The sequence below is a fragment of the Oryx dammah genome, unplaced genomic scaffold, assembly GCF_014754425.2.
Source record: "Oryx dammah isolate SB20612 unplaced genomic scaffold, SCBI_Odam_1.1 HiC_scaffold_20, whole genome shotgun sequence".
NCBI lineage: Eukaryota > Metazoa > Chordata > Mammalia > Artiodactyla > Bovidae > Oryx > Oryx dammah.
The window spans coordinates 20035439-20055716 of NW_024070204.1; the positions used below are offsets into that span (position 1 = coordinate 20035439).

Genomic DNA, 20278 nt, shown 5'->3' on the forward strand with positions numbered 1-20278 from the left:
TGTTCATACTTGAAAATTCCCTAGGGCTTGAACATACTTTTGGTGATATTTATTTCTATTGTTATATTTCCATGTGGTAAGAAGTAGAAAATTAACTTGAATAAAACTATACTTCAGTATAGATAGTCTTCCTTCTGTCTATATGCAGCAGCTCAATGAAGAAACACTGATTTACATGGCGAAATGAGAAAGGAGATACACAGACAAGGGAGAGAAAGAGAATACGTGACTAATATTGAAACTCACCTAAGAGTATAACAATGCACAGAAGGATTGCAATCAAAGCCCCAGTGCTAAGTCCTACAGGTAGAAAAATTGCTTCCACGTTACAAGACAGGATGGTACCATCAGAGTCACATCGACAAACTCGAATAGTCATTGTGTTTGTGCTGCTCTGAACAGGATAACTGCTGTCTTCTATTACTACAGGGAGGAAATACAACTCTTGCTGCCTGCGGCTGTATCCATTTCTTCGGGTTTCAATTCCAGCTGTGTTGTCTACAAAACATGACATGTATGGTAAGATGGTTACTATGAGTATCACTTCAAATCTTCAAGTTGGTATCTGTTAAGCAGTAGGAAGCTCTTCTTGAGTCAGTAAAATACATCCATATTTCAATTCTTTCTTTTATCATTATGAAAGCTGCCAAAATGTAATCAGATGTAATCAAAGAAAATCCTTTGGAAAAGAAGAGACATTAATCTTGTCTGCAATAAGAATTAAATTTTCTATTGAGAAAGAATAGAAAATTGTCTACAAGACAAGAAATATGTTGTATCAAAACATCTCTTTTTCTGATGTCAAAATCTCACAGAGAAAACAAACCTCAGTGGGTGCTTTCTTACATGATTAGAAGAACAAAGATTATAACGGATGAATCAGCATAACATTTTACCTAAGAATATAGTCTTTAAAATATGACACATATCAATATACTATTTCAGATAAAATTTGATTTTTTACTTTTCCCAACTCTATATCTATGCTACATATATGTATATATATGTGAATATATGTATACATTTTCACTTTTCTGAAACAACATAAGAAACATGGAAAAGAAAAGAAAATGTGTTAAATCATCAAGATTCATTAAAATTTATAAGAAGTTTGAATCAAAATAACCATCAATTCTATCAATTGCCAAATAAAGAAATGTGATATATATGTATATAGATAGATAGATAGATAGATAGATATACATATACACACACAATGGAATACTATTCAATCATAAACAGGAAGGGAATCCTGCCATTTGTGACAACATGGATGTTAATGAAGTAGACCAGACAGAGAAAGACAAATACTGCATGATAAAATTTACACGGGGAATCTAAGGAAATAAAGAAAAGTAGAACCCATAGAAATAGAAAGTAGAAAAATAGTTGCCATGGACTGGAAGTGGTGAGAAATGGGATAAAGTTGGTAAGAGGCTTAAAAACTCTCAGTTATAAGATGAATAAAGTCTGAAGATCTATATTATAGTACGATGACTGTAGTTGATAGCACTGTACTGTATAATTGAAATTTGCTAAAAGAGTAGAACTTAAATGTTCTCATAAAATAAAGGTGAAAAAAGTGTCTATCCATTTAAACCAAAAAAACTTCCAATTACAATTAAAATATAACAAGATAAAATGGGGATATGGTAAATGGAATGAGTGGCAAATACATGTTTAGATCATGAGAATATACTATATCATGAGACAAAGATGATCTGATTCATATTATTATGAGTAACCAAATATAGATTCTCCAGCACATATAAAATGGTGGAAAACAGTCAATACTTTGATTCCTGAATGATATAACTGTCTACTTAGTTGCCCAAGCCAATGGTCTGCAAGTCTTATTAGTTTTCTTCATCATTTTTGCATGGAATCTAGGAGATCTAGCAACAAGCTTATGTATTCTATCTCCTAAGTCACTAACCTCCATCCTCACAGCCATGCCTCTAATTCAAGACAGTTTCATCCATTTTCTTCAATAGTATCAAGTATAGTCTTGTCTTCCTCTATTGTTTTCTACACTGGATCCATTCTGATCTGCTAAAAATGCTCTAGTGTAAACCTTTCAAAGACTACTCAGATCATTGGGTTTAAGTTATAAACTCTTTAAATGGCTTATAGACAGGTTAACTAAAGTCAGAACAGCTGATCAGTTGCCAGCCTTAATGCATTTAATCCAGTGTCCTCTGTATTTTTGCAGTGATTTTAATAACAGCAGATATAATAATATTAGTAACAATAAAAAAGAAAACAATTGGTAACAGTGATGGTAGTAGCAGTGGTGGTAGATATGTAAGTTAGTTATGATGACAGAGCTGGCAGCTAAAATTATATTAAAGGTAATAGGTTCTAGGCACTGTGTTAAAGGATTTGCATTACATCATCTTATTTAATAAAACAAGCATGAGGTTAATTTATGTTAACTATGAAGTTGAAATTATTTAGTATACTTTAATGTATTGAGAATCTGCCCTCTAGGTTGTATTGCAGTAGGAGTGAAAACTCATATTATTTTCACTAAAAAGCCTGCACCATACCATGTGTCATACAAATAAAATAATTACTTGTATGCACGAGCAGTGCATGTAAAAAAAATGATGTATTTAAAACATGAAAAGTAATTTCCCAGTCAGTATATTAGTTGTCTGACTCATTAAGGGAATACCCCCAATATAAATGGAAGTAACTTGCCTCATTAGATATAGTCTATATAGGTTATTAAACAGTTTACTGTTAGTCATAAATTTTGTAGTTCTCATATATAGATTTTTATATTTTAAGAAGTTGAGTACTTTTAGGAAGAGCATTTCTACCTTTGTGTCTTTTTACAAAATTGCCTGATAAAAGCTAAATTTTTATGTGGTTAAACTTACTTCTGAAGTCACGAACTGTAAAATTTGGTTTGATGGCAGCTTCAGGTGATAATTTAAAGGAGAATTGCTGTCCAGCAGGTGAAAGATCTCGGTCTGCAGCACTGACTATCTGAATTATCTGAAACAAAGTTGAGATCAGACCTGAAATCAGTCATTGATTTCAAAGGAAACTCTACATACCAGGCTAATACATATATTTAATGAAACATGCAAGGAAACCAAAATGACATTTTTAGAATTTATATTATTAGGGCAATCACTTACAAATACTTTTACAAACAGTAAAATATTTAGAGTTAATAGTGGCAGGTACAATTACAGGGTATGGACTAATTCTAAATCGATCTCCACATAACTAAAGAGAATAACAATGTTGAAAATTCTCACTAATAATAATAATAAATTAAAATGTATTTGCTTTCATTTTATTTTTTATTTTTATTTTTTATTTTTGCTTGCATTTTAAATTAGACAAAATAAATATTTTCCAGCCTAAATATGAAAATACTGGAGACAAAATCTCTGATTATTTAAAAGTCCTTTCAAGGAAAAAAAATAGTATCATTGTATTTGTGAGAACGAGTTTTATCTTCATGTGAAAGTGAAAGTGAAGTCACTCAGTTGTGTCCGACTCTTGGCAACCCCATGGACTGTAGCCTACCAGGTTTCTCCATCCATGGGATTTTCTAGGCAAGAGTACGGGAGTGGGGTGCCATTGCCTTCTCCAATTTATCTTCATAAATAAAGTAAAATGGTGAGAAAGAAGCAGAGGACATACATCTGTTTTGTTGTTATGTCCCCCACCGCCCAGTGGGTGAGAATATAAATTATGTTTTCTTGGAGTTGTTTTTTTTTTTTTTTTTAAGAAGTAATCATGACCAACTTTGTTTCAAAAATTTTCCAAAATTGCTCCCGAAAGTGGTATATCTAAACAGTTAAAATTCTAATATTTCAATGAGATGCCCTTAGGAATTTGGTGATTAACTTTCAAGAGCCAAGCTATGAAACTGATAATTCACTGTGTAAATAAACAAATACAAATGGCTTTGAGGTATTTATTTATTAATATATGCAATGACTTTGCATCAGGAAGAAATTACAGGACATGTGTGCAGAAGAGGAAGGCAGTGTGCTGCTCAGGTGACACATTCTTAGACTAAATTTGAATTTGTCAGAGGAAGAACTTAGATCATCCTGTGCACTTAGATTGATGACACTAAACATGAGAGTTATTTGCCCCTATTTGTTTTTATCCCATGGTTAAAACTCAGACTTATGACTGTTATCTGCTTTCTATATAGCTGTGTGTTTTGGTGGGCACAAACAGGACCACACACAAGTACACAACATAAACACTGGGATTTCAAGTTCAGTACTAGGTAATTTTTAATTTGATCATGGAATCTCTAATGATAATTTCAGTTGCCTATTTTACTGTGAGGGTTTCCAGGTGAGTGAAGTCGGCTTCCCTAGTAACACAGATGGTAAAGCATCCGCCTGCAGTGCAGGAGACACAGGTTCGATCTCCAGGACAGGAAGATTTCCTGGAGAAGGAAGTGACAACCCAATCCAGTATTCTTGCCTGGGAAATCCCGTGAACAGAGTAGCCTGGTAGGCTACAGTCCATGAGGTTGCAAAGAGTCGGATATCGGCATGACTTAGCAAGTAAACAGCAACAAGTTTTACTGTCATTCAGTCACACAGGATCTATTTAGCCTTTAGAATTATCATGGATTCAACACCAAAAGCCAAATTGTGGAATATGGCAATTTAGTCAAATAATTACCACGCAGACCCTGTAAAGCTTCAATTTTCCTCAAATAAAACCATGTACTCAGATCACTATATATCATCCATAAAATTTCTTTAAATTATTTGGGAATTAATTTGCCAAGTTTTGTTTTCCTTTGCTATCAACTAGCATAATTATCTTTTTTATAATACATCAACATCAATTTTTATGAAGAGAATAATTTCACAATAAAAAATCTTTTAAAATAGCATACAAAGGTGACCTTTTTGGTATAAACTGGCAATGATCTGGAATTGACACTTGGGAGTTATTGTCCTAAGGAACTACTTAGGCCAATACTGCAAGGATTCATCATATAAATCACTATTGACTTATGTAGAATCATCTTTTCTCTTATTTTGATAGGTAGAAACAGGCACAGAGATAGATAGATAAGGCATATATACATACATATATATATGTATATTAAGTTATTATATAATCCATAAAAGATAGCTCCTCAGACCGGTTCCAAATAGGAAAAGGGGTACATCAAGGCTGTATATCGTCACTCTGATTATTCTAATTCTATGCAGAGTACATCATGAGAAACTCTGGACTGGAAGAAACACAATCTGGAATCAAGATTGCTGGGAGAAATATCAATAACCTGAGATATGCAGATGACACCACCCTATGGCAGAAAGTGAAGAGGAACTAAAAAGCCTCTTGATGAAAGTGAAAGAAGAGAGTGAAAAAGTTGGCTTAAAGCTCAACATTCAGAAAACGAAGATCATGACATCCGGTCCCATCACTCCATGGGAAATAGATGGGGAAACAGTAGAAACAGTGTCAGACTTTATTTTTTGGGCTCCAAAATCACTGCAGATGGTGACTGCAGCCATGAAATTAAAAGACGCTTACTCCTTGGAAGAAAAGTTATGACCAACCTAGATAGTATATTCAAAAGCAGAGATGTTACTTTGCCAACTAAGGTCCGTCTAGTCAAGGCTATGGTTTTTCCTGTGGTCATGTATGGATGTGAAAGTTGGACTGTGAAGAAGGCTGACCACCGAAGAATTGATGCTTTTGAACTGTGGTGTTGGAGAAGACTCTTGAGAGTCCCTTGGACTGCAAGGAGATCCAACCAGTCCATTCTAAAGGAGATCAGCCCTGGGATTTATTTGGAAGAAATGATGCTAAAGCTGAAACTCCAGTACTTTGGCCACCTCATGCAAAGAGTTGACTCACTGGAGAAGACTTTGATGCTGGGAGGGATTGGGGGCAGGAGGAGAAGGGGGTGACAGATGATGAGATGGCTGGATGGCATCACTGACTCGATGGACGTGAGTCTGAGTGAACTCCGGGAGTTGGTGATGGACAGGGAGGCCTGGCGTGCTGCAATTTTTGGGGTCGCAAAGAGTCGGACACGACTGAGCCACTGAACTGAACTGAACTGATGCGTAGTTTCTAGACCCTTAGGATGGCTGGGATCAAAAGCAGAAAATGCTCATATTCTGTATTTCTCATATTTCAGGGTTATATTTCATTTGTAACTGTGGCCCAAAAGGGCTTCCCTGGTGGCTCAGTCAGTAAAGAATCCATCTGCAATGTGGGTTCCATCCCTGGGTTGGGAAGATCACCTACAGGAGGGCATGGCAACCCACTCAAGCATTTTTGCCCGGAGAGTTCCCATGGACAAAGGAGCCTGACAGGCTGCAGTCCCTGGGATGGCAAAGAGTTGGACACAACTGAGCAACTAAGCACAGTGGCCCAAAAGAACACAAAATGCTTGACATATAATTATTAGGAAAAATAGATTTCAGCGACCGCACAGATTTCTTACCACTTTGTCTGAGTATATGAAAATAAAGTTATCTCTAATAACTTCTAATATTCCCAATCTTTTAATTTATTAGAGAAACACAGAAACATTAGAGTTCTATTTCCAAAAGCCTTTCAATTGGTGCATTACATGATTCTGATTGTTATGGTATAATCAATGTCCATCATTACCTAAAAATAAAGGACGAGATTTGAGGGGCAGGTGGAAGGATCTGGAAAATAGTAAATACTTCTAAGTTGTCAAATTTTGGTAAACTTCTTTTAACTTTTTGTCTGTATGTTCAGTTGCTCAGTTGTTTCAAACTCTTTTGTGACCCCTGGACCATAGCCCACCAAACTCCTTAGTCCATGGGATTTTCAAGGCAAGAATACTGGAGTGGATTGCCATTTGCTACTCTAGAAAATCTTCCGAACCCAAGGATCTTACCTATGTCTCTTTTGTCTCTTACATTGACAGGTGAATTCTTTACCACTGTATCACCTGGGAAACCTCTTATAACTTTGCAAATAGTGAAATCCAGCATAAATTTTGCCTGCATTATAAGAGAAAAAGCATTTAACTATTTATATATATATATATATATATATAGAGAGAGAGAGAGAGAGACCCCACATCCAAGGAGCAGTGGTTGCGGGGTCCCAGGAGGGCCAAGAGGAGCTACTCCATGTTCAAGGTCAGGAGGGGCAGCTGTGAGGAGATATCCCTCATCCAAGGTAAGAAGCAGTGGCTGCGCTTTGTAGGAGCAGCCAAGAAGAGATACCGCACGTCCAAAGTAAAAGAAACCCAAGTAAGACGGTAGGTGTTGTGAGAGGCATCAGAAGGCAGACAAACCATAATCACAGAAAACTACTCAGTCTAATCACACAGAACACGGCCTTATCTAACTCAATGAAATTAAGCCATGCTGTGTGGGGCCACCCAAGACGGGTGGGTCATGGTGGAGAGGTCTGACATAATGTGGTCCACTGGAGAAGGGAATGGCGAGCACTTCAGTATTCTTGCCTTGAGAACCCCATGAACAGTATGAAAAGGCAAAATGATAAGATACTGAAAGAGGAACTCCCCAGGTCAGTAGATGTGCAATGTGTTACTGGAGATCAGTGGAGAAATAACTCCAGAAAGAAAGGATGGAGCCAAAGCAAAAACAATACCCAGTTGTGGACATGACTGGTGATAGAGCAAGGTCCGATGCTATGAAGAGCAATATTGCATAGGAACCTGGAATGTCAGGTCCATGAATCAAGGCAAATTGGAAGTAGTCAAATAAGAGATGGCAAGAGTGAACGTCGACTTTCTAGGAATCAGCGAACTAAAATGGACTGGAATGGGTGAATTTAACTCAGATGACCATTATATCTACTACTATGGGCAGGAATACCTTAGAAGAAATGGAGTAGGCATCATGGTCAACAAAAGAGTCCGGAATGCAGTACTTGGATGCAGTCTCAAAAGCGACAAAATGATCTCTGTTCATTTCCAAGGCAAACCATTCAATATCACAGTAATCCAACCCTATGCCCCAACCAGTAATGCTGAAGAAGCTGAAGTTGAATGGTTCTATGAAGACCTACAAGACCTTCTAGAACTAACACCCAAAAAAGATGTCCTTTTCATTATAGGGGACTGGAATGCAAAAGTAGGAAGTCAAGAAACACCCAGGGTAACAGGAAAATTTGGCCTTGGAAATGGAATGAAGCAGGGCAAAGGCTAATAGAGTTTTGCCAAGAGAACACACTGGTCCTAGCAAACACCCTCTCCCAACAACACAAGAGAAGACTCTACACATGGACATCACCAGATGGTCAACACCAAAATCAAACTGATTATGTTCTTTGCAGCCAAAGATGGAGAAGCTCTATACAGTCAGCAAAAACAAGACCAGGAGCTGACTGTGGCTCAGATCATGAACTCTTTATTGCCAAATTCAGACTTAAATTTAAGAAGTAGGGAAAACCACTAGACCATTCAGGTATGACCTAAATCAAATTCCTTATGATTATACAGTGGAAGTGAGAAATAGATTTAAGATACTAGATCTGATAGAGTGCCTGATGAACTATGGACAGAGGTTTGTGACACTGTACAGGAGATAGACATCAAGACCATCCCCATGGAAAATAAATACAAAAAAGCAAAATGGCTGTCTGAGGAGGCCTTACAAATAGCTGTGAAAAGAAGAGGAGTGAAAACCAAAGGAGAAAAGGACAGATATAAGCATCTGAATGCTGAGTTCCAAAGAATAGCAAGGAGAGATAAGAAAGCCTTCCTCAGCAATCAATGCAAAGAAATAGAGAAAAACAACAGATGGGAAAGATTAGAGGTCAGTTCAAGAAAATTAGAGAAACCAAGCGAACATTTCATGCAAAGATGGGCTCAATAAAAGACAGAAATGGTATGGACCTAACAGAAGCAGAAGATATTAAGAGGTGGCAAGAATACACAGAAGAACTGTACAGAAAAGATATTCATGACCAAGTTAATCACAATGATGTGATCACTCACCTAGAGCCAGACACCCTGGAATGTGAAGTCAAGTGGGCCTTAGAAAGCATTACTACGAACAAAGCTAGTGGAGGTGATGGAAATCCAGTTGAGCTATTTCAAATCCTGAAAGATGATGCTGTGAAAGTGCTGCACTCAATATGCCACCAAATTTGGAAAACTCAGCAGTGGCCACAGGACTGGAAAAGGTCAGTGTTCATTCCAGTCACAAAGAAAGGCAATACCAAAGAATGCTCAATTGCAGTCATCTCACACACTAGTAAAGTAATGCTCAAAATTCTCCAAGCCAGGCTTCAGCAATACATGAACCGTGAACTTCCTGAGGTCCAAGCTGGTTTTAGAAAAGGCAGGGGAACCAGAGATCAAATTGCCAACATCCGCTGGATCATGGAAAAAGCAAGAGTTCCAGAAAAACATCTATTTCTGCTTTATTGACTATGCCAAAGCCTTTGACTGTGTGGATCACAATAAACTGTGGAAAATTCTGAAAGAGATGGGAATACCAGACCACCTGACCTGCCTCTTGAAAAACCTGTATGCAGGTCAGGAAGCAGCAGTTAGAACTGGACATGGAACAACAGAGTGGTTCCAAATAGGAAACGGGGTAGGTCAAGGCTGTATATTGTCACCTTGCTTATTTCACTTATATGCAGAGTACATCATGAGAAATGCTGGACTGGAAGAAGCACAAGCTGGAATCAAGATTGCTGGGAGAAATATCAATAACCTCAGATATGCAGATGACACCACCCTTATCGCAGAAAGTGAAGAGGAACTAAAAAGCCTCTTGATGAAAGTGAAAGAGGAGAATGAAAAAGTGGCTTAAAACTCAACATTCAGAAAACTAAGATCATGGCATCTGGTCCCATCATTTCATGGGAAATAGATGGGGAAACAGTGGAAACAGTGTCAGACTTTATTTTGGAGGGGCTCCAAAATCACTGCAGATGGTAGTTGCAGCCATGAAATTAAAAGACACTTACTCCTTGGAAGGAAAGTTATGCCCAACCTAGATAGCATATTGAAAAGCAGAGACATTACTTTGCCAACAAAGGTCCATCTAGTCAAGGCTATGGTTTTTCCAGTGGCCATGTATGGATCTGAGAATTGGACTTTGAAGAAAGCTGAGAACCAAAGAATTGATGCTTTTGAACTGTGGTGTTGGAGAAGACTCTTGAGAGTCCCTTGGACTGAAAGGAGATCCATCTAGTTCATTCTAAAGGAGATCAGTCCTGGGTGTTCTTTGGAAGGATTGATGCTAAAGCTGAAACTCCAATACTTTGGCCACCTCATGTGAAGGGTTGACTCATTGGAAAAGACTTTGATGCTGGGAGGGATTGAGGCAAGTAGAAGAAGGGGACGACAGAGGATGAGATGGCTGGATGGCATCACCAACTCGATGGACATGAGTTTGAGTGAACACCGGGAGTTGGTGATGGATAGGGAGGCCTGGCGTGCTGCAATTCATGGGGTCGCAAAGAGTCAGCCATGACTGAGTGACTGAACTGAACTGATATATAAATACATTTATATGTCCATTTAAAGTTAAAGGTGCAAATTTATCACTTGAGAACATATGATTAAATAAGTCATCCTGTAATAAAGTTAATGAAATGAATGTGTTAGTTGCTCAGTCATGCCCAACTCTTTATGACCACATGGACTATAGCTCATCAGGTTCCTCATTCCATGGAATTATCCAGGCAAGAATACTGGAGTGAGTTGCCATTCCCTTCTCCAGGGGATCTTCTCGAACCAGGGATTGAACCCGAGTCTGCAATGAAGGCACATTCTTTACCATCTGAACTACCAGGGAATTTTCTACAAATTATCAAAAGAAGTAATAGAGCAACACAGTCCCCTAGAAGTTTCTGTACTGATGGGAACACTCTGTATGTACACTGATAAAAATGGTAGACACTTGGAATCTAGGATTAGCAAATACAAGCTAAATATATAACTAATAAGGACCTATTGTATAGCATAGGGAACTCTATATTCTGTAATAACCAGTATGAGAAAAGAGTCTGAAAAAGAATGGATATGCATCTATGTATAACTGATTCAATTTTCAGTACACCTGAAACTAACTCAATACTGTAAACAACTATACTCCAATAAAAGTATTTTTTAAAAAATGTAGCCACTCTTCTCATACAGCTACCAGGCACTAGAAACAAACAAGTGTGAATGATAACTTTTAAAATGTATTTAATATTAATCAAATATGTATAAGGCTAGTGAACATCACATGACTAGAGCCATGTGAGAAATATTCTATGAAGCATTAGAAGACATTCAAATGGAAGCAAATACTAGATAATAAAGAAGGACATTTTAATAAGAATGCAGTTTCAAATATTAAGATATTTCCTCAAGTAAGAATTGAAACTTCAAATTTACTTAAATAAGTAGTTAAATAGTTATTCTATGCAAAAGAAATTGAAATAGACATCAAACCAAAGCATATAGATGGGTTTTTCTTTTGGAACCTAGGTATGCAATATTGGATTAATTATATTCTTATTGCATAACACACTCTTACCATCTGCTCATGCCTGGTTCCTATTAATCATATTATATCATATCTCCATTCATTCACTTATGAAAGTGAAAGTGTTAGTTGCTCAGTCATGTCCTACTCTTTGCAACCCCATGACCGGTAGCTCCTTTGCCTATGGAATTCTAGAGGCAAGATTACTAGAGTGGGTAGCCATTCCCTTCTCCAGGGAATCTTCCTGACCCATGGATCGAACCCAGGTCATCTTCACTGCAGGCAGATTTTTTACCATCTGAGCTACCAGGGAAGTCCTTTATAATAGTGTTTATAAAAAAGCTGGCTACTCACCATTACCCACATAAATGCTAGGATTTTGACAGTAACTTTCACTAACAATGTGGTCCTTACTCATATGCTCTCCCCACTAGAACCTCCCTCCAGAGTAATACTTAGTAAGAAAATGTAATTCAGATATTTTGAATAACCCAGATGTTCTATTCAAGGCCACCAGAAAAAGTTTTCCATTCTTCATAGGCTTAAGAGTATCTATGCACCGCTTCATAAAATCATGTGAACAAAGCAAGAAATATCATAGAAGAATATAGTCTAAGGTTTTTTGCTTACTGGGCTTGCAGTCACAAATGTTTTGGAAATTTCATAGACTACAGAAAATAGCAGAATATGCAATCCTAGAACCGTTAGTTATACAGAATATATTCACTAGGCCATCATCATTTTTATCCCATGTGGTATTAATTCCACATGCAACACATGCCATTAATTCAAAAGAATATACTAAAATTACGGTTTATTTTATGAAGACATGTGATCCATGTCCACATGCATGATGGTCTCATAACCTAAAACACATGCATAGAGCAGGTCTTTATAAAAATCTTAAATAACAACATTGATAAGATACCTGTCCTGGTTTGGCATTTTCACACACAGCTGTCTCATATGGCACAGATATTTCTGGAGGAAATTCATTGACATCCAGGACATTAATTAATATGTTGACTCTGCTGGTTAATAATGGGTTACCTGTTAAAAACATACAAGGAGAAAAGATGATTACAAAATCTGATCAATCATTGCTTTTATAGTGAATATCATTAACATTTAAAAATCAGCATTCTTATGGAATCCAGATGACTTTTTCTTTATGGGAAACTGAGGCATTGTGTCAAGTATAAATGATAAAAAGATGAATATGGGCACTCTCCCTGACTCACTGTCAGAGAACCAGCAGTGCACTACACAAAAATTTATCCCTGAAAATCACCCCCAAAGTTAAGGACAACAGTTTAGCTCATGTTTCATCAAAAGTGCAGCCATCAAACCAGAGTGAGTTAACAAGACCAATCTTCACTAAACAGTGATATTTTTCATTGAATAAAACATATGCTTTTATAAGTGTGTCTATAACTTTATTCAGTAGTATCATCTACATATTTAAATAACTTTCTCAAACTGATCCCCCCTAAAAAGATGATAAATTACGAGGAATATGAAGGAGAGATGACTTTTATAGATGAAAATTAAAATAAACTTAAGGAAGTAGAAATAAGAGATTATGGACAGTTAGGATGCACCCTAAAATCATTTGCTGATGATGAGAAAGGACAAAGTAAACAGCATTTCCTTCCTACAGTGTCAAAAAATATTGCTTTGAAAAACTGTCTCTGTCAAAATGCCATCATGAGTTTTAGTCCCAAACTGCGTTATGGTACTAACTTCTCTGTCCTTTGCTGAAGAAGACCAGGCATAATTCAACAAATAAGGATAACATAATGGATATGTTTAAATTTATTTATTTTACCCAATGAAACTTTACAGATGGATAAGGTGCCCCAGGTTGTTGAAGTATCTATTCCAAAGTCACACATCTAGAGGAATGGGGAGTTAATATCCAAACTCAGGACTATGGAAATCCAAGTATTATGTTCACTCCACTTTTTTAATGATTGGTTATCGTGTTAGATTCTTCGTCTGCAATGCCACTGAAGATTCACAGTATTGGCATTGTTTTAGATCTCTGGCTGGATGCTTTTAAAGAATGCATATAAATCTTACCACATGATGGATTCTGACAAGCCTACAATATTCTGTTATGCTAAAACTGATTTAAAGAAATAAAAAGCATCATCAGCAGTAGCTTAAGAAATGTTCACATATTCATATATGACAAAGTGAAATCCATCGTTGTATACCAGTTCAGGCACAGATAACATAAAAGGAGGAGAAATGGAATGTTTAATAAGTTACTGTGAGGATGGGACAAGATTTCTCTCCCAATTATATTTATAATACTGACTTGCGTTTATAATGTATAAATATGTTATTAATTTAAACTGATTTTTACCCATGAGAAAGTCTGTTTTGGTAGTTTTAAATATTTATCCTCCTGAAATATAGATTTTACATCTGCCCCAATGAGCAATGTGTCTCAAAATATAATCACTATTATATCTTATTATTAAAAGTGTTTCTCAAAGATGAGCTTTTGGTGTTTTCAGTTCCGTTCAGTTCAGTCGCTCAGTTGTGTCCGACTCTTTGCGACCCCATGAATTGCAGCACCCAGACCTCCCTGTCCATCACCAACTTCCGAAGTTCACCCAGAATCATGTCCATTGAGTTGGTGATCCCATCCAGCCATCTCAGCTAAAGCCAAGTATTTTGTTGTGTGAAATTTTCCTGTGTACTATAGCACTTTTAGAACCACTATATAATAAATGTGACTAAGCATCACTGTGGCAATTACAAAATGTGTGTTAGTTATGTTCGATTTTGTGACCCCATGGACTGTATAGCCTGCCAGGCTCCTGTGACCATGGAATTCTCCAGGCAAGAATACTGGAGTGGGTTGCCATGCCCTCCTCCAAGGGATCTTCCTGATCCAGGGATCAAAACCCTGGTCTCATGCATTGCAGGAAGATTCCTTACCATCTGAGCCAACAGGGAAGCCCCTAACATAACAGTAGATGCTGGGCTTTATAACATGCACAGTAAAGGACAAATGTGAAGAGATACAGTTACTGTTGCTGCTGCTAAGTCGCTTCAGTCGTGTCCGACTCTGTGCGACCCCATAGATGGAGCCCACCAGGCTCCCCCGTCCCTGGGATTCTCCAGGCAAGAACACTGGAGTGGGTTGCCATTTCCTTCTCCAATGCATGAAAGTGAAAAGTGAAAGTGAAGTCGCTCAGTAAGTGTCTGACTCTTCGTGACCCCATGGGCTGCAGCCTACCAGGTTCCTCCATCCATGGGATTTTCCAGGCAAGAGTACTGGAGTGGGTTGCCATTGCCTTCTCCAATACAGTTGCTAGTTGTACTCATTCTTGGGACAGGAGGGTAGAAGTAGAGGAGACTTTTTTGGCCTTACATGGAAAGGATGCAGAGTAGAAACCACAAAGCCTTTGAGTACTTCCCGAAAAGGTGCAGAGAGGAAGGCTTCCCTGAGTGGATTGGAACCCCCCAACCTTTTGGTTAGCAACTAAATGCTCCAACAGACTGTGCCACAGAGATACATGGAATTACAAAACAAATGCCCAAATAAGAACAGAGGAAAATCTGTAACAGCATCAAAGATGGGTTATCCATACTGTCCAAAATGAGTTATGGGTTTATAGTTTTCAACATATTACTCTTCTATTGTATATTTGTAAAACTTCTTATGATTAAAGGTTTAAAAATGTCACCTTCTATTTGTAAATCTGGTTAGGTAAGCAGCAACATTTCTCTTTGACAACCACTGTATTCAGTTAAGAATTGACCTTTTCAGAAGGGAATATTTTTATTAGAGTACTATAGAAATTTTTTGATTCATGTATGTAATTCACTAAATGGAATGGTAAAGTGATGACATTTCTTGTGTGACTCTTCTCATCTTTGAAACAACAGTGATGACATTTCTTTAAACTTGATTTGGCATAAACATTACTATCCAAATCCCTTCCATATTAGAAACTAGTTATCAATGAGCAATTATAAAGTCAATTCAAATATGAACTTAGTAAATATTAAATACTCAAAACCTTACACAATTAATTGCTGTGTTCCCAGTAGTCAAGCCATTCAAACTCCAATTATCATTGATTCATATTGCTTATATTGAATAGCCAACTTATTAATAGTTTTATGGTCATTAAGATAATCATTAAATTATTCTATTTTGTCCCTCAGGCCTTCAAGAATGTTTTGCTAAATCTTCTTTCTTTACTCTTCATGATATCTTGATCAAATCCCATAACTTTTTGAGCCAATTTGAATTAGAACTGCCTTAACATTTTAAAGTACAACTTTAACCAAGAAAAAAAGATAAAGGCTAAATTATAAAAATCAAGAATAAAGGAGAAGTGAAATACCATAAGTGAAATGCATATTATAAAATAATATTTTAAATTTATTCCAAAAGTTCAGTCAACATAGATAAACTGGACAAATTCCTAGAAGGACATATATTGTCACATATGTGCGTGCTAAGTCACTTCAGTCATGTTTGACTTATCCGTGACCTTATGGATTGTAGCCCTCCAGGCTCTTCTGTCCTTGATATTCTCCAGGCAAGAATCCTGAAATGAGTTGCCATGCCCTCCTCCAGGGAATCTTCCTGACCCAGGAATTAAATCCACATCTCTTATGTCTCCTCCATTGGTGGGCAAGTTCTTTGTCACTAGCATCAAAATGAACTAGAAAATCTTAATAGATCTAAGGCAAGTGGGGAAAGTTAAGCTTTAATAAAAAATCTCCCAAGCAAGAAAAAGTCATGCCCATATGGCTTCACTGGGAAAGTCTAGCAACTATTTATAGACCACATAATATCAATTCTTCATAAACTCCTTCAGAAAATAGAGGAGAAAACACTTACCAGCTTATTCTTTGTACCAAAAGTCAATCAAAAATATCAGGGGAAAAAAAGCATGGATTAACCTCATAAACACAGATACAAAAATTGCTTAAAAATATATTAGCAGTCAATCCCAGAAGCATATTATAAAGCTAATATATAATGACCAAATATCACTTATCCTAGGGATGTAAGGTTAGTTTAACATCTAATAGTATTATAATTAATGTGATATATCATATTAATAGAAGAAAGAACAAAAAATTGCATAAGCATTTTGATAGACTCAGCATTAGCATTTGACAAAATCTTATCCATTCATGATTAAAAAAATAAAAAAGGTCCTCAATGAATAATGAATAGAAGGCAACATCCTCAATTTGACATAATATATCTATGCTAAAGAAGCCCATAGCCAGCATTATATTCAATGGTGAGAGACCAAATAATTTCTTTCTAATACTGAGCATATGGCAAGAGTATATGTTCTTACCACATGTTCACCATTGCACTTGAGGATTTATTTAGTGCAACCAAATAAAAATTAAAAATAAAAGTATTCAGATTGAAAAGAAAAAAAAATTTATAAAAAAAAGTCAAGACCCTGCAGGTTGGAAACTAAAATATCCACAAAAAAACTTATAGGTATAATCAGGGGAGTACATCAAGAACAATATTAAAAATGGCTATTGTATATCTAATATACTAGAAAAAAAAACAGAAAAAAAAAAGAATTGATAAAAAATTTCAAGTCACAATAGAGTCAAAGATAAAATATTTAGGAATAAATTTAGCAAAATAAAGGTAGGAATTATAAACAGAAATTGACAAATCATTTCTCAGAGAAATAAAAGGGATTCCTGGTAGAAAGGACTGCTGGTGGAAATATAAAGCTGTAAAGTTCACTTTAGAAAATAGGTTGAAACTTTTTTTAAACACTGACATGTGAAGTAAGATTCTCTCAGTTGTGACTCTTTGTGACCCCGTGGTCTATACAGTCCACGGGATTCTACAGGGCAGAATACTAGAGTGGGTAGCCTTTCCCTTCACCAGGGGATCTTCCCAACCCAGGCATCGAACCCAGGTCTCCCGCATTGCAGGCGGGTTCTTTACCATCTGAGCCACAAAGGAAGCTCAAGAATTAAACACTGAATGTGAATTTATAAGCCAACAATTCCACTACTAGATATCTACCTAAGAAAATGAAAGGAACATCCACAGAAAACCTGTATATGTATGTTCATGGAGGTATTATGCATACAGCCTCAAACTGGGAACAATTCAAATGTCTATCTTTTGGTGAATAGATTAATAGTAACCTATCCATACAATAAAGTTATATAATAAAAACAGGAAACAGAACAGTGATATGTGCTTAAACAACATGAAGGAACCTCCAACATTTATGCTTTACTGATAAGACTAACAGCACTTCTTGTTTTTGTTTTAGTCTCTAAGTTGTGTCCAACTCTTTTGCAACAAGATGGACTGTAGCCCTTCAGGCTCCTCTGTTCATGGAATTTTCCAGGCAAGAATCCTGGAGTGGGTTGTTGTTTCCTTCTCCAGGGGATCTTTCTGACCCAGGGATTGAACTGGCATCTCCTGCATTGGTGGCAGTTTCTTTACCACTGAGCATCCGGGGAAGATCAATACCACTCCTTGAAATTGTGAATCACTCAGTCATGTCTGACTCTTTGTGACCCTATGACCTGTAGCCCGCCAGGGTCCTCTGTCCATAGGATTTTCCAGGCCAGAATACTGGAGTGGGTTGCCATGCTCTTCTCCATGGGATAGGGACCTTCCTGATGAAGGGACAGAAGCCAGGTTTCCTGCATTGCAGGCAGATTCTTTACCATCTGGACCACCAGGGAGTCCCCTCTTATTTTGAGCTTATTTAGCTGAAGAAAGCAAAAGGTTTCAGAGCCTTTGGGCTTCTGAAATACAAGAGCTTCCCAGAGATTCCAGCCCTCAGCTGTCAAGTCTTCTAGACTTCCTGGGGGCAGATATTAAGACAAACTCTTTTAAAATCCATTAAGGGCTTCCCTGGTGGCTCAGATGGTAAGGACTCTATCTGCCTGCAAATCAGGAGACCTGGGTTTGATCCCTGGGTTAGGAAGATTCCCCTGGAGAAGGAAATGGCAACCCACTCCAATATTCTTGCCTGGAGAATTCCATGGACAGAGGAGCCTGACAGGCCACAGTTCATGGGTTGGCAAAGAGGCAGACACTTCTGGGCGACTTTCACTTTTTAGAATTCCTGACCCCAAAATGTTCTATCATGATCTATTATGCAGCCATAGGTGACCAATTCCAATGATAAGAAATATCAAAATGCATATTAAAAGGAAATAAGCTTTTCATCTAGGGTTATAGCTGCAATGGGCCCTGCAGGGCACAGTGGCCATGGTGTTGGAAACGGTATGTTTTTCCAGAAGTCTTGCAGGACTTTCCTCCAGGGCATTGTTGTTGGGTTAGGGGGAGCTCCCACTTGGTCCCGGGTCTGCAGACACATCAAGCAAGGCTTCTGCTTCCATGGAGTTTGATGCAGCTGTCGGCTCCCACAGTCACCAGGCCTCCTGGAGTGGAGTCACCATCCTTCAGAGACATATGTCACTTTGTCCTGACTCACAGGGACTCTAAGCCCACCAACTGCAGTTGTAAGTCAGGCTAGGCGGCCCCTGCTGGGACATGGAGCCTGGCCTGGGCGATTGGCCAGCAAGGCTAAGGAAGCTGGTGAGCATTTCTGGAGGTCTCCTTCCCCATCATCTGCTGACGGGGATCACAGAGACTCTCAGAACTCTCAAGTCAAGTCAGCGTCTGGCCTCACTTCAAAACCCAGACTTTGAGAGCAAGCAGGACAGTGGAGGCTTCATATGTGACATCACTATGGACAAGGTGTGGTCAAGCTGGAGGCCACGCAGATCATCGACTTCCTGTCCATCTGCACACTCGCCTGCTTCTTGGGGTGCTGGTGTCTATCGCAGGTGAACTGTCAAGTCTTCCTCTGAATTTCATTATGCCTGTTCCCAGCGTCTGGTCTGTTCCAGCTACACCATACCCCACATATTCTATGTGAACACAGAGGCTGAGAAGGAGCAACTCATCAGGAAACCCAAGGCACATATCAGCAGGATGGGATGCCGATAAAACTTGTTTTGTTGGGCTATTGGTTAGTCACTATGTCTGACTCTTTGTGACCCCATGGACTGTAGCCCACCAGGCTCCTCTGTCCATGAGATTTTCCAGGGCAAGAATACTGGGGTGGGTTGCATTTCCTCCTCCAGGGGATCTTCCCGACCCAGGGATTGAACTCACATCTCAAGCTACTCACAAATTTTTCATTAATTGTGTATATATTCAAATGTTCTAGAGGGTATGGTAAGCCATATATATCAAAGATGTATAAGATAAAGTCCTGGCTACTAAGAAATTCACATCTGAGAGGATCCCTATGCAAATAGGTAAAATACAATATAGTTCATAATGCCAATAAAGTAACATTGACAATGCAAAAATATTTTCAATGTAAAAATACAATTTTTTAATTCCAATTTTGATAGCTGAAGTTAAAACTTTTCTGTGCATATCTAAAATATCATTTTATTCAAATTTCAACCTTTAGGTGACAAGCTTCTCATGTAGTTTTAATTTCCAGAGAAAAATCAGATGCTAATTAAGGAAACAAAAGCCTGACACAGTTGTGTATATGATTCTGATAGAGCAATTTTAGTGGTTTAAACTACTCCTAAGTTAGCTTGATTACAGTAGGGCACTCATAAGCAGTTGAAAACTTACAATAAAATATAAATTATCACAACAAATTTGGATTCTATTATATTTACACATCATACAATTGTGAGAAAATTGGTATCATTTCTAAATTAAATGCATGAGTATATTAGCATTAATAATTATTATCATCATGTATACAACACATTGAAGGCTTTATGAATGGTTGAGTATTTTC

At 37.6% G+C, this 20278-nt stretch overlaps 1 protein-coding gene across 3 annotated transcripts in view; it reads right to left on the reverse strand.

Moving 5' to 3' along the window:
- Positions 1-20278, reverse strand: part of CDH12 (cadherin 12) — a 326182-nt gene that overhangs the window by 3956 nt on the left and 301948 nt on the right. For 2 of the 3 annotated variants that reach the window (XM_040262493.1, XM_040262491.1), the window contains exons 8-10: positions 12388-12509; positions 2886-3003; positions 247-498 (exon numbers count right to left, since the gene is read on the reverse strand). In XM_040262493.1, the coding sequence (XP_040118427.1) occupies positions 247-498; positions 2886-3003; positions 12388-12509 (492 nt within the window). Of the gene's footprint in view, positions 1-246; positions 499-2885; positions 3004-6911; positions 6927-12387; positions 12510-20278 lie in introns of all 3 variants that reach the window. The other variant, XM_040262494.1, reaches the window with a different exon arrangement.